The sequence below is a fragment of the Glycine soja genome, chromosome 7 (assembly GCF_004193775.1).
Source record: "Glycine soja cultivar W05 chromosome 7, ASM419377v2, whole genome shotgun sequence".
Taxonomy (NCBI): domain Eukaryota; kingdom Viridiplantae; phylum Streptophyta; class Magnoliopsida; order Fabales; family Fabaceae; genus Glycine; species Glycine soja.
This window is the reverse complement of record NC_041008.1, coordinates 798,855-814,690: the sequence shown is the minus strand read 5'-3', so window position 1 is coordinate 814,690 and position 15,836 is coordinate 798,855. Positions and strand designations below refer to the sequence as shown.

The window sequence follows — 15,836 nt, the reverse complement described above, 5'->3', positions numbered from 1 at the left end:
TGTGCTGAGGCTCTAACTCAAATTTGGCTTTATTCACAAAACCAATAAATATATTGAAAATCCAAATGACATCTATAGGTAAAAAAGAACATGGACATTGTAAATCAAGTGCCATCAACTTGTATTATTGTCAGAACCAAAAGAACCAGCGAACCACATCCAAAATTCTGCAAATGACAATTTAGGATGTCAGGACCCTGAACTCTCAAATTCACAAATCTATAATCTAGAATCCAACAAAAAACCAACAGAAAATAAAAGCATTGGATGAATCAATTCAAGTACATTTGAATTCAAGAACTTTTTTCCCTGACGATAAAGATAACATCATTAGACACTTGGGATGGATTTTGACCGAATAAGCTTTTTAAGCAGAGCTTTCTCTTCATCAATTTTCCGCTTCTCCTCTGCGTCTTTTGCTTTGACCTTCCTCTTCTCTTCCAATATCCACTTCAAGAGTTCACATTGTTCGTTTTCTGGAATTGGCTCTCGTTTGATCATGGGATTTGTAATAGATGGTGGCGGCACAGGCATCTCAACAACATGAGGGGTAGCATCCTTAGTTGAGACACGAGTTACATCTTGCTCCTCCTCACCAGTACCCTTCTTCTTTGTCCTCGTAAACAAATAAGCTACAGAGTTCAGACAATCATCAGTCCAATATCTAGCAACAAGAACAACATATGTTTTAAAAATAGAAATTCATTCAGGCATACTAGAGTTGGGATCACAAAAACAACACAAGCAAGATCTAACACTGAAAAATGACATGGTAGCAGAGCAGAGTAGTTGCTTGTTCAAAATATATTAAATGACACATGTTAAATGTATTCAATAAGTGTGGCAATACATTTTCAGTGTATTGTACAGTTATGTGAATCCTTAATTGAGAAGCCGACTTTGGCTAAATTATCATTAAACTAGTTACAAGATTCATCAACACCTTTTTACGCTCAAGTTGGCAAGGGAAATGCAAGGTATAGTTTAAACATCTTAATTCTACAAGATGTCAGAATATGAAGTGTAAAAGAATACCAGTAAAAGTGATAACTACATTTATAAAACTAAATTCCAATTCCATATTATCCAACAGTACTGCAGCTACCATATAGATTAAAAACAAATATAGCAGAAATGTTGTGTTTTGCACACCTTAGATATTTAGACCTTGTCCACTCTATCTTATTAACTAAATCATGTATAGGATAAAGTGCTTGCACATCATGTTTCTCACTGAGCTTAGATTAGAAACAAACACACGGCAATCAATCATCTTCCATAAGATCAAGGGCAAATTTGTAGGTATGTTTGAACGCATTATTTTGGTGAAATTTAAAAAGTATAAAGCTGTATATAGGATGATTAATCTATAAATTATGAAATTAAAATCATTATAGCATGCTGTAGTCCAATATACAGTCCCAAAAATGATTAAGGTATCACCTTGATCATTTTTTATTGTCAAACCTTGATTCAATGCATCATAAAGAAAATGATAATAATTGTCAAAATCACAAACCTTGAGTTCTAAATGCAACCTAAAAGTTACAATGATAGGAAACAAGCACACTGATCTTAGAAATGATGCATCTAACAACCTCAACCATCATATATTAAGAAAATAACAACCAAGCATGCATCATAGCAATAAAGGCACAAGGTAGCCCTTTCTTTGGCCTTTCATAAAAAGAACCATCCTCAGACATAAAGTCAAAGCTTTCCATTCTAATCATGTGATTTCTTGTTTTTTATTTTTATTTATTTGTTTAATCATGGCCAGATCCAATGCTTTTTAACTTACGATCTCACTGGCTCCCCACTCTCATCCTCGGAAACAGATATTGTACTGCAGAACATGAAGATCATTAAACCAATCCTCCCCAAGAAACCACTGCACACCCTCATGGAGTTATGAACTTCTAACTAATTCGCTCATCACACTCATGAACAAACATCTCAAAGTGAAATACAGCATAATGTAATATCATCCTACTTCCTACCCACCTAAACCGATAACAGCATGTTATGAGCGAGAGGAAGAAGATAAATTGCCTTGGTTCGAGGTCAAGGTCCCTCTTGAACTAAACTAAGCTTTTACTCGAAATGTTTCTCTCCTTTTATTCATGCATTATCCTGTATATACACTACCTTTATAATAGCTTTTAACAAATCAGTAACTAACTTTACAACAGCTTCTAACAACCCTAATATGGTTGTAACTAACTAACTAACTGATTCTATGGCAATTTATGGTAGTGCAAGCATCCTCTTCCAATGCCAACCCCACTGCTGGATCTTCTACCTGCTGCATCTTCTTCCAATGGCGCCCCACTGCTGCTTGATCTTCTACCTGTTGCATCTTCCTCCTAACATTCCCTAGCCCATCAAAAACACCTTGTCCTCAAGGTGTTGGGCGCAGAAAACAGAACATGAGTAAAACAGAAGCTCAGTCTGTGCCAGCCATGGTTGTGGTTGAGGCGGTGGCTTCGGTGGTGGTGGTGGTGGATGTGGTGGCGGGTGTGGCGGCGGAACAAAGCCAAGTCTTGACGGCGAAAAGAATCCAAACCAAGCACAGATGAATCTGATGCTTGACGGCATCGTCGTCGAGCAAGATGGTGTCATTGCCGTAAGAGATTTTGTGGCAATGGTCGTGGCGGTAACGACAGTGGGCAGTGCGGAGTGAAAGGGGCAACAGACGACTGAGCTGGAAGTGACGGTTGGTCGTATGAAAGCGGGGAAGCGAGGGAGCCATGGGTGCGACTGTTTTGAGTTTGGGATGGTGGGAAACAGCCAAGGGAGGTGGAGTTGACGTGGGTGCTGTTGTTGGTGGTGGTTGTGCGGAGGAGGACGGAGCTGACGTGGGTGTTGTTGTTAGTGGTGGTTGTGCGGAGGAGGAAGTTCCTGTGTTTTGATGTTCCAGCATTGCCGTTGGCGTTGTAGGATCCATGGAAGGCGGCGGCAGCGGCGGCGGTGGTGGCTGCACCAAAGAAGGAAACCATGGGATCCAGGTACCGCACAAGGCTAGCAAGCGGATCCGAGTACTCTCAAAATCAATCCCAAGGGATTGAGCTGGATGTGTATAAGGAGAAGGTGGGTGCTGGGGCAGAAGGGATGGCTCCTGCAGGGGTGGTTGCGGGTGGTGTGTTATGGTATGGCCGGAGTAGGGGTAGAGGCAGCCATGGGCTGTAGGTGGCTGTAGTGAGTGGGTAAGGTGGAAGGTAGTGGTTCTAGCAGGTAGAGGCAGACATGGATGGCAGGTCGGACCAATTGTTATGAGCGAGAGGAAGAAGATAAATTGCCTTGGTTCGAGGTCAAGGTCCCTCTTGAACTAAACTAAGCTTTTACTCAAATCTTTCTCTCCGTTTATTCATGCATTCAATATCCTGTATATACACAACCTTTATAACAACTCTTAATATGATTGTAACTAACTAACTGCATCTTCTTCCAATGGCGCCCCCACTGCGGGATTGCATCTTCTTCCTAACACACCACATTAATTTTGAGGGAGTATTTTGTGCATTAGAGGAGCAAAATAAACACTGGTAGGCCAAATCAAATAATACCTAACTAACTCAAGGTGTCAATTTAGCCTCCCCAAATGAAATCAAATATTCCAAGGTGTCAATTTACCCATGAAATTTCAAACCCCAAAGAAAAACTGTGTTTTCCCTCCCACCCCATGATCAATAAGAAGTAATAATCAATGATTAAAACAGAAAAGAATGAAGTTACCATTATTCATTCATATTGGGAGGGCATATCCAATCCAAACAAACAAACCCCATTTCATAAATCCCAAAACCTCAAACCAAAAAGAAAAAAAAAACGATATTTTGGTCATTGGGGTGAAGAAGAAGAAATCACCTGCGACACCAAGATTCACGGCCAAAAGCATAGGCCAAACGAATTTGTAGCGCCGAATAAAGGGTTCCTTTGGCGGTGGCGGAGGTGGCGGCGGAGTAGCGGCGTGTGTCCCCATCGCCGCCGGAGAGGAGAACGCGTTTGATTTCTGTTGCCCCCGAAACTGCTTCAATTGCGCTGTTACCAAAGCCACAAACTTTGAATCAAAACAACAGATTTGATTTGATTTTTCACAATTTTTCTTATCCGAAAGGAAGAGGGAGAAAAAAAAACGAACCTTTTCGGGGCTTGTCGGTATATAGCTTTGGAGGACCTTCTTCACTCATTCTTTTCTTGTCTCTCACTACCTCTTCATTCCACCATTCAATCCTTTCAAATTTCAATTCTTAACTCTACTCCTAGATCACACTGTTTTCCCTCCCATGCATATACGCAATCAGTCACTTTTTTTCTCTTTTTAATTTACACCTTCTTTAACTTCAACCATTGATGGGAGGGAGTTTGAAAAAATGGATCATTCCATAATGAAGTCACTAGAAAGGGACTTATAACCTAATTTATATTAGGTTTTATTTGTTTTTGTCTTGTAAAATATATTTGAAATCATTCAAAAAAAACTCCAAATGTTAATAAGATTTTAAATATTTTTATTTAGATTTGGAAAGCTAAAACGAATACATGAAAAGCTAAAAGAAGTTATTATTTAAAAAAATATTCTTAAAAAAAAAAAACAGTTATAGTAATCATTCTCTATATTATATAAACATGTTAGACTCAATACCATTAAAAGTATCAAGTGTATAAAAAAATATTTTTTTTACAAAGTGATTTTGAAATGCACAAACCATTGGAAATACCAAGTATATAGAAAAAGATTTAAAAATTAATTTGAAATGGTAGATATATATTTTGACTAATTGCGCAAAAAGTGAGATGCAAATTTAAAAGAGATAAAAGAAATTGAAAATGTCAGATTGAAAAATAAAAACTTAACTCTTCATTTTCCAAATTTATATTTCAATTCATATATAAAGTGTTTATTTTTATTTTACTTATTAAGCATAAAAGCATTTTTCTCTCCGATTTTTGAAAAAATTGTACAAGAAATTATATGAAATTTTATTATTATTTTTATTGTTTCTTTTATAAATATTTACAAAATAGAATATAAAATAATTTCATAAATAAAAGTAAAAAACGAAAAACATTCCCATAATAAATTCTTAAATTTCTGTGTAATTCTCTACCTACCAAATTGCAATGCAGTTGCCCCGTAAACCATAAGGATAAATAATAATGTATTGTTGCGGTATCAACTATGATTTATGAACAATTGTCTGATGGTACATGTTATATGGACATTTGAAGAAAAAAATTGAAGAACAAGAATGCTAAATTCCTATTACTACGCTTACAAGTTTACACATAATATAATGTCGATAATAACACAAATGGCATGGTTCCTGGGAGTTTCCTCGTCAATCAAGCTGGTTTGTCTGTACCTTCCTTCATCAATCAGCTCCATGGACGAGAACTGCCATAACCCCTCCCACGGTCTTGGAAACCTCGGGGACCTAATTGATTGATTGATATACAAGGACAAAGGAGAAATTTAGAAGCCAAGAGTATGCAACAAACTTAACAAACTAGTGAGTATAATAGAAACATGTTGTAACTTTGAACAAGTCTCAGGGGCCAACGACACAACAAATCCCTTTGGATAAAAGTGACAAGCTAGACAGCTGTCAAAGTTTTACAAACAGAATTCATTTAGAAAGAAGAAAAAAGAAATCCTTAAGGGGAAAAAAGACATCAAAATAAAGACTTAACAGGAAAAATCAAAAAATAAAGATCAAGAACCATGCAACATAGCATGCCGATCTCTCTGAAAATTTATTCAAGAATCAAGACCCTCCCCTAAAAAGATCATTAGCAGAATACCACAGATATTTCTAGTCCATCCAAAATGAGCTCAAAAGAAGACTGCCATCCAGAGGAATCAAATGCACCAAAACAATAACAAAGCAAACCCCACTGAAAACTATCAAACACAATGATATGTGAATGTTATTCTTTTAGTATTATTCATTGTTTCTTCTAGGTGAGGTGAGTGTATTAGATTATATGCGTGACCCTTCACAGCTACAATTACAATCAAGAGAAGAGGTACGGAACCAAAAAATGATATGTACATTGTAAGCCCTGGTTATACTTGGGTCCAGTTAACTAAACCTGAAGGTGGAGGAGGTGCACCACGCCCCATTGCTGCTAATTCAGGACTCACTTTCTGTCCAGCTTCCTCGAGTATGGCTATAAGTTCCTTTGCAAATCTGGCATTAGCAGCTGTGAAGTATGTGTATGCAGTTCCTTTTGCACCAGCTCTCCCTGTCCGCCCAATGCGATGAACATAATCCTCAAGTGACCCCGGGAAGTCATAATTTATTACATATTTCACATCCTTCACATCTGACAGTAATCAAATAGTAGAAAGGATTAAGATATACATAAGCAAAGCTATTGGTTAACTTTAAAAAGTGACAAAGTAAACTGAAAGTCATCAAATCACAAAAGCAGCTTTTTCCTATTTGTCACAACAGAAAGCTAAGACAGACTAATGACGAGATCGTCCTCCAGCAGCAGATAGGTAATTCTAACTTTAAAAGGCAAACAATTCATGCATAATGTAATAAATAATCAAATACTGAAAAAAAGTAGACAAAAAAATTTTAATTAAAAAAGCATTTAATATATAAGATTGAAGGAAACAAGGATAACAGTAATTTAATATTAGTATTTTCCAAAATAAATAAAAGTACTGAGTATTTCCATAACTATATATCACTAAATCATTTTCATCCACTGAATAACAATATGACAAAGAATTAAATAAAGCAAAAGTTTTTGCACCTAGACCACGGGCTGCAACATCTGTTGCCGTCATAATAGGACTTTTGCCTGATTTAAATTCTGAGAGCACCCAATCTCTTTCTGCTTGACTTTTATCTCCATGAATTGAGAGTGCAGGCCATCCATCCATGCGGAGTTGCCTAGTGATTTGATCACATCCTTTTTTGGTATCCATAAATATCAGTATTCGGCTGCCATCCATGATGTCCTCTAGCAACTTTACCAATCTGACAAATAGGAAGACTCCATTAGGTGGCCATATGTGATAAGGTGTTAAATGCAACGAGAATGAAAATAAGGTAGAACACATCCTACTTATCATATTTCTGCTTTTCCGAAACAATGTCAACATATTGCCGTATTGCATGGTTAGCTTTTAAATCAGAAGAGCCTATAATTACCTGCACAATGATTACAGAAATTGTTGCTTAAATAAATAAAGTTCTCACAAAATACAATACTATACATAAACATCATACATGCTTCTTAAAAGACAATTCATTTCAGACCAAAAATCATTTCATCATAGAGGAACGAAATTTAAAAGAAAAAAACTACAGTTACATATCCCAACATAAAATATCTTACTTTGTATGGGTTATAAAGGAACTTCCTTGCCAATTGTTCGACCTCCTTTGGCCAGGTAGCACTCCAATACAAAGTTTGACGATCTGGACGAATCTAAGAAAAACAAAAAACAGTGATCATATGACAAGCAGAATAAAGAAACTTTAAAATGCAGCTTCAGCAATCTGTATTTCTAAATCGATTTGGATTAATTGGTAGGTGCAGCTAGTACTATAGTTAGGGGACAAAATAGGAAATAAAGTATTGCTAGTAAGCCAAATTGGACTTTTTATAAATAAATTAACATTGAAAAACAATTTTTAAAAAAAATAATTGTGAGCTCAAACCCCTGAATGCACTAGCAATATAGCTAGAAGCCTGGAACATTACTCATAATAAGCGAATGAAGCATCAAGAACAACAACTTGACTGTGACAGTGACAAACAATAGTTGTAATACAATATTACACCATTTCTTGAAATTGTACGATTTCAAAATATTTACCACATCATAAAATAAAGCCAACCTGGGAGACAATCTTCCGTAGCTGAGGATCAAACCCCATATCCAACATCCTATCAGCTTCATCCAATACAAGGTATGTGACCCTCTGCAAGTTGGTATGATTTGACTCAAGCATATCAATTAACCTTCCTGGAGTGGCAATTACAATTTCGACACCTAATCACAAAAATTAACAGAAGTAAAATAAAATCCATGATTATGAAAAAATAAAATAAAAACTGTACAAAGGGGCAACATTGCAACAAGCAGTCAGTAAGTTGTTTAACCAAACTCATGGCATTGTATAATTCAATACATACCTTTCTGGAGATCACGCACCTGAGGTCCCTTTGGAACCCCACCATAGATGCATGTACTCTTAATCCTAGATGATGCACCAAATTTAGTAGCCTCTTGTTGTATTTGGACAGCAAGTTCACGAGTTGGAGCCAAAACTAACACAATTGGTCCATCTCCAGGATCTGAAAATATCGTAAACGAATGGACGGCAAGACAAAGGTAACATAGTCAGAAAAGGCACCCTTACATCCAATATGAAATCTAATTGTCTCAGTTGTTTCCTTATTTCCTTACTTAGAATAGGCTGAGCATTAACATGCACAATGGATGGCAACAAGTAAGCAAGTGTCTTCCCTGATCCTGTTTCTGCAATTCCTATCAGATCACGCCCCTTCAAAGCCATGGGCCAACCTTGAGATTGAATGGGCGTAGGTTCAGTAAAGCCAGCTTTTGTAATTTCTTCCATTACATATTCTGGATTAAACCAAGGCCGAAAAATCAGTACACTGTTTGAAACATGTCATCCCATAATCTGATAACAAATTTTGCAAGATAATCAATTATAAACAAAATGATCTTCTCCCTTTCTTTTGCCTTATATTCTGCAAACAGGAAGTTTTGACCACTTCAATCAAATGAAATCACATACTGTCTACGGAATAAAATAAAACAACCAATTTCTCAACCATTAGAAAAATACTATTAGCACGCTATTTTACTTGAAAATCTAGCCCATAGAACTAATAATCCCTCCAAATTACCAGCTCTTGACACAGTTTTGTGCAAAACAAAGCAATAAAGAGAAGAGTCATGTACTTTAAGCTGAAGGAGGTGGAAAGTAAAACTGATGAAATAGAAAGAAAAAAAACAAGGAACAGAAATACCTGGAAAACCAGCATCATGAAAGGACTTGACAGGTTTCGGGATATCTCGACCTTCAACAGTTATTTCCCTCTGCTGCCGGTACTCATTAACTTCAGCATCTGTCATTGCCCTTACAGCTGGTGACTCAACGTAGAAGTTTTTCTCAAAATGAGGTAAACCATCCAAACTGAGGTTCCTCTTTGGTGACCCACCATCATCATAATCCCTCCTGTTTGATGAAGAGTGTTGTACAGAACCACCAAACCCTGTAGGTGCACCTAGCCCAGAATCGCTAACAAACAAACACAGTAATTCAGCAAAACATTTTAATATAGATAAAATTAACACTGTTGAAATTATAGGCATTTGGGTAAAGAAGGAAAAGAGAGGATAAACACTTAATAATAGAATACAATATTAATATATGGTGGAATAATAGAACGCAATATTAACATGTGTGTGTAATAATGCATTAAAAAATGCAACCCTCTAACCCTTAAGTATACTAATACTTGACAGTCTACTAGACTTCAATTCAAAATTCAATAAGTAAAGAATTATGAATATATCAATCTCAGATAGCAGCACATAGCAGCCAACTTTGAAAATGATATATCAAGATAGAAGGAACAGGGTGGCTGCTATTTTAAATATTATAATAAAAATTAAATAGCTTATACTACACATATAAATACTCAAAAGCAAAAGAGAACCCATAATTAAAGAAATTCATGATAAATAATAAGTTTTGGTTTACCCACACAATCACCATCAATCTAGGAGCAATAAGAGCATAGTAATGAAGTCAAAAAATTAAAGACAATGGTGAAATTAATAGAAAAAAATAACTAGCAGAACATGAATTGGGAAATCTAAAGGAAGAACAAAAAATGAGACATAAAAAAATAGTCCTGGAAAGTATGAAGGAACAGAGATCAAGACAGGGGTAACGATTGGTGGAATGATCAAGAATAAGGGTTTCAAATTCTGTTTTTATGTTTCTAAAGCAAAATATGCATTAGAAAATGGGGGTGAAATCACAGTTTTACCCCCCAAAAAAGAACCCAAATTACACTTTTATGTAATGGTAGCATCCGAATAGCAAGCGAAAACCAGCTACTTTGGCTGCAATGACAGCTATTGAAAATCACTCCGACATTTGAATCCTGAAGCAACCTAGGGTTGCTCCATTCCACTTCTCTACTAAGCGTGCTATTGACTTCTGAAATATAATGAAATTCGGAAACCAATCCTTAAAAAGCATCTGAGATATTTTAAAATATTTTAACATAAACACAATAATATGATATTATGCGATATTTTCTAGATAGTTTAATACTCTTCCTCAAGGAAAAACATACAAAGCTTTAAATTTGTCACTACACGTGGTGGCAGGTGACAAGCGACAACCACATTGGACAAAATAAAATAAATTAAAACATTGTCCCACAACTACAAGTTAACTCAAATGCTTAGGCTGCAGGACATCTATTGTGAGTGCATATGTTCAATCCTTCCTCACTCCCTAATCCCCTCTGAACTCTCCCTTCTAAGGCCTATAATGAGTCTCTCCTTGGATCCGAAAAATAGAAATAAAATAAAACCTTTAAAAACATCCATGAATGTGAAATTAACAAAGCAATTGATAGGGTTTATTTATTGACACCGGCTCATTCAACTGTAAATATACCATTGGACCTAAGGCGGATTAAAGTAGCAGCTGTAAATGTTTCCTTCATGAACAAACCCTAAAAATCTACACTCTAAAACTAAAAAAACAAGATTGAGGCGGAGATAACAAAAAGTAAAAACCGGGAACATTTATATTAGGGGATTACTCAAGTCATCAATGTCAACTATAACTGACAGTGTGAAATTTTAACAATATAACTAAATTGGCGTGCAAAAGCTACAAAACTGATTAAGAATAATGAAACAAATAGAATTAGAACAAAAAAGGGGCATGTATGACTGTTTACAGAAAAATAGGGTTGATAATAAAGCGGAAGTGGCGGTTACCTCCTCCGGTCACGATAGGAAGTTGGGTCGCCGGAGCGGCTGTCGTAGCGGCTCATGATGCTTTTTCACGAAGTCGAACAACACACTTCTAACTGCAGCTCCACAAAGACCATGAAAGCGTTTTTCAGATTCTCTCTAGCATATAATTGGGCCTTTTCTTTGCTAGCCCAAGTCATGTTTCTGTTGGGCCGTTTGGGCTCAAGCTAACACGTTTCATAATGGGTTGTGCTAAGGCAGACTTTGTGTAAGGGTTTGCCTTCTTTGGCACGTGTGCCTAATTACAACATGTACGAATTTGATCAAGTTGTAACATTCACTTGGAAAGAGGACAGATGATGACGTTAAACAAAAGGTGAGCAATGTAATTCCATTATCTGATTACAAAGTTCATGGTGTTTTTTTTTTTTTTATCAACATAAAAATGGTGCAAAATATCTAAGTAATTATTAATCTTATCAAAAAATTTAACTGATCATTTTTAGTGAGATTTTTCTTTTTAATCATGTTTTTTTTTATCTTTAAAACTCAAATTGAATACCTTACTTAAGTAGATTAAGATCAATATCATCGATGATTTGTTGGTAAGTTAATGGTGTTTAATAATTAATTTTTTTTGTAGTTATCTAATTATAGGCCATATTATTCTAAATGAAGTCCTAAAGTTGCCTTTAATTCTCTCCAAATTGAATACGACAAGAATATATACTATAAATCAATCAGTTTATTTGTTATACATACTTTTCATGTACCTTAATACAAGTGTATGTTCATCTTCATCAAACTTCTTTACTATATTTTCTTATAATTTGTTCTTAAATATAATTAAAGTAACTTTAGGATTTGTGTTCACATTAGAAGAGTTGTTAAGTGAATTAAAGTCATGATGGGTCATCTTAGTCGAGATTCCCTCAAGATAAGTCTCAATGACCTTAGTAGGTTTGGGATGTAGTGTTTTGTCATCACATCAAACAAGTGTAGTAGTTGGAACAATACCTTTATGGTTTTAGAGTCTTGACCTTAGAATTGGGCCTTTCTAATAGTCATTTCTAGAACATTAACTTCTTTTTTACAAATTCTTTTATCTTATGTTAATTTTGCATGGGATAATACTTCTATATGCAAAATTAAGACTTTTTTAGTATCGTAGTAGCTTACCATCAAGCTCTGAATAATAACCTCTCTCTCCCTGCCCCCACAAAGTAATGTAACTTGAAGAGTACCTAGTCAGTTGCAGGGGCACATATATATAATAGTAAAGTCTTTTCTTTTTCTTTTGATATGATATGATATGATATGCGTAATGCGTTAGATTTCGTATAGTTTATCCACTTAGGTCTTTTGAGAGAATGTGTGACAATAGACGTTGATGGCAACATCATTATGGATAAGGCAAAGGCAATTGGATAATAACGAATAAATGACTCAAAAAAAAAAGGCCCTGAATGCTATATGCTGAAGTTGTAATTGCATTGCATGGCTTCTCATTTGGATCAGGTATGGGAGGACACTCGATCATGCAACTTGCAAACTTTTCTGGAATATGGATATGGTACTATTTAGGGCCTTGCAAAATATGACATTCCTTTCGGCTAAAAAAAATATAAAAGTAGAGTGGCATTCCCATCGCATAGGCAGATAACATGTCTATTTCCTCCTATTCAAAGATATTTGGATAGACTGAAATGATGTGTAGTACAGAAAATCTTCCATTCTAAATTAAACTACTTTTCTATGAATGAGATTTCTAAAACTAGAATTTCTGGGGAAATTTATAAAGTACGTTTAGTATTTTAATTTTTTATGGACAATGTATTTACTGATTACAGTAAGCTTAGGAACCAAAAATTTAGTAGTATATTTAGCAAAGTAATATATAAAATGAAATTGTTTCATGTATATTGGTTGATATATAGACCTATCACACATCACTACATAATACAAACAAGTTCCTGATACCTAATGATAGTAGCTGACTGTAATGGATAAAAGCAAAGGCCTATCTTTGCCTTGAGAAGTAACAGTGATAGAAGCATGGACTTGATCAAGTAGTGATAAGATTGAGCATCTCCAATCCTCATCCTCCAATCTAATAGACCCTTTTAGTGGTGTATTTGTTTGAAATTCCTTATTAGCTTAATTAAGAACTTTGTGTATTTTGTGCAAAGAGAACTGAAATTAACCAAAACTATATATATCTACCCCAAAGTGCATGTTCTTTTCCTTTTCATAAAAAAGTGAAAGAAAGTGTTTAGTGGCATTTAGAATTGGATTGGTGGTCCAATAACTTAAGGTAACATGGTCAGGCCCTCTTTCCCACCAAAACAAGCATAAAATCTGTTGCAATAAACAACAAAGCTCTTTACTCCAATTCTGTTTAGGCCAATATTATCTTTTATGTTCGGTTAGTTTGGTTCATTGGGCACATGCTCCTTAGTGGCATTGTCTTGTGAGCCAATGTGAAATGGCATTTAACGAAATAATGCAAAATGTTAAGACTTTATATCATGGAATTGGCCCCATCTCAAATTCTAAACAAGTAGGCAAAAAAGAGTCACTCGGAATAAACAAACAGGGCACTTTGAGTTATCTATAAGCAAATAATTTGCCCTTGAAGGTTCAAATCTAAGAGGAAAAGCTTATTTCAAGGCAATGGTAGTTGAACCAAAAAAAAAAGTTTATGCACCACATCAACTGGTTCTAACCACTTTCAGATTTTTTTGGTCTCAAACAACCTTAACCAAAAGTGGACATGCGGATTCTAGCCAAGTACATCTTATGTTTGCTAACTGCAGAGGAAGAAGAAGTGTTTTGGAAAAAAAAACAACTTTCAATGATGTAAAATAGTTAGGAAAAAATCATTATTCTTTACTACATATGTTTACTGCCACAAATGACAAATATGTTAGGTACAGCTCAATTAGTTAATAACCTCGGATTATTACAATGATTTAAAAAATAGAGCATAATAATTAGGATGAGGTAAAGGTCATACACGGATAGGGTAAATGACTGATGTATCTTTGCATTAAAATAATGGTATGATAATTAAATATATGATCACAAGAATATGAATAGAAACTTCAAAAAAACAATATGAATAGAAAATGTTTTAGTTTGTTTATTATTATTATTATTATTATTATTTTAGGAAGATTGATGTAAATGACTATTTCTTCTCGGTCAATATATTTATGTAAAAGTCTACGTGCTTACAAAAATGGGGAAAACGTGGGTGACTGGTGAGACATCACATTATGAGGCATGGACCCTAGATGCTCATTATAGCCGAACCAAAATTGATGATTCAGTCATATTATTTACAGCTAATAGTCCAATACTAATTAATCCACTTTTATATTATTAATTTGAATTTTATTATTGAACAGAAGCATTTTTTTAGAATTATTTTCTTCTTTGTTATGTCACTTAATTACTTCTCTTATATTAAATATTTGATTTTTTATTTATAATTTTTTAATTTGGAATCTTGATCAACTACGTCAAGTTTAAAATGCATTTTATGATAAATTTAATCTTAAAACGATTATAATTTTTTTAGTCCTCATTTGAATTTAATTTTTAAAATTTAATTACTTTGACATACTATATCAATAAAAATGATGTGCCTTAATTATAATAATTTGATTTTGTAATTTATATTCAACATATTTTAATAATACTGTCTCTTTAATTTATTCCCATAGAATAAAGAATTTTTATTATTATTAATGATGAAAAATATGCATAATTTTCTTTATTCATTTTTATTTATGAATTTTACTCAAATTTTAAATTTTGTGCATAATATGCAAAAAGTTTGCTAACTATCAATAAATAAATATTAGCATCAACAAGTTATTTGTTCGAAAAAAGTTCAAATCTTTTAAATAAAATCTCAAATTTTAATCATATAAATAGAAAAATAAAATTTCCCTAAAAATAATTAATTTTATTTTTTAATAAAATTAGTCATTATTTCTAATATATATATAGAAAGAGAAGAACCATCAAATTATATTATTTTAACTTTGACAACTAGTACATCATCATATAACTTTCAACCAAATAATATTTTTCTTAAATTTTTATATTAATTCAAAATTATTTATAATCTCATTCATATAAATTAAAATTAACATAATATATATATTTTAAAATATATTAAAATATGACTCATTTGATTACTTGTTGTTCAATTTTGATAAATTTGACACAAATAATCTTAATAATATAATAATATATAAATATAATTCAACGATTGCATCAATAAAAAACATATTTTATACCAAATTATAATAATAATGTAATAATTGTCATTTACACTAATGTAATTATATATATATACACATTATCTCTATCTCAGGCCACTCGTATCGGAACAAGTCTCAATTGTATTCTTATTTTTTTACAAAAAGAAAATAATACGATGGGGTGCTATGCTAGTATCCTGCACGACGAAAAGTAAACCTTCTCTTCTTTATGAAACGAATTTCAATATAAAATTCAACTTATTAATCTAATTAAGTACACATCCAAAATCTAAATAGTTTGGCGCATTAACTAAAATTATCATAACTACTCTCCACTCTTTATTGAAAACGAAATGGAGGGGAATAAAAAAAGGAGGGGGGGTCGTTCTTTTCTTAGAATTAATGTGAACCAAATGAATGAAGACAATTCCAAAGCTCCACCATATTTTAAAAAGATCATAAAATAATGTATGCATGCACATATTTTAAAGAAAACTTATCTAGTAAGAGAAACACATGATAGGTACTTTTTAACAAAAGGAAATCCTTGTTGACCCCTC

The 15,836-nt window shown here is 33.9% G+C and overlaps 2 protein-coding genes across 4 annotated transcripts; both read right to left on the bottom strand.

Annotated features, from left to right (window-relative positions):
* Positions 1–53: 53 nt before the first annotated feature.
* LOC114417943 lies at positions 54–4,375 on the bottom strand. Of its 2 annotated transcripts, none has more exons than XM_028383028.1 (4): positions 4,142–4,368; positions 3,868–4,041; positions 286–632; positions 54–167 (listed from the first exon to the last, which is right to left on the bottom strand). In XM_028383028.1, the coding sequence occupies exons 1-3, from the start codon at positions 4,188–4,190 to the stop codon at positions 331–333; spliced, it is 525 nt and encodes a 174-aa protein (XP_028238829.1). In that variant the 5' UTR covers positions 4,191–4,368; the 3' UTR covers positions 54–167; positions 286–330. The 2 variants fall into 2 exon arrangements, with proteins under 2 accessions (XP_028238829.1, XP_028238828.1); XM_028383027.1 differs by having other exon boundaries at positions 80–632; positions 4,142–4,259; positions 4,297–4,375.
* Positions 4,376–5,138: 763 nt separating this feature from the next.
* On the bottom strand, positions 5,139–11,153 carry LOC114417942 (DEAD-box ATP-dependent RNA helicase 20-like). Of its 2 annotated transcripts, none has more exons than XM_028383026.1 (10): positions 11,027–11,153; positions 9,028–9,299; positions 8,438–8,617; positions 8,164–8,325; positions 7,866–8,020; positions 7,360–7,452; positions 7,087–7,172; positions 6,772–6,998; positions 6,057–6,330; positions 5,139–5,438 (listed from the first exon to the last, which is right to left on the bottom strand). In XM_028383026.1, the coding sequence occupies exons 1-9, from the start codon at positions 11,080–11,082 to the stop codon at positions 6,071–6,073; spliced, it is 1,491 nt and encodes a 496-aa protein (XP_028238827.1). In that variant the 5' UTR covers positions 11,083–11,153; the 3' UTR covers positions 5,139–5,438; positions 6,057–6,070. The 2 variants fall into 2 exon arrangements, with proteins under 2 accessions (XP_028238827.1, XP_028238826.1); XM_028383025.1 differs by having other exon boundaries at positions 6,097–6,330.
* Positions 11,154–15,836: the final 4,683 nt, after the last annotated feature.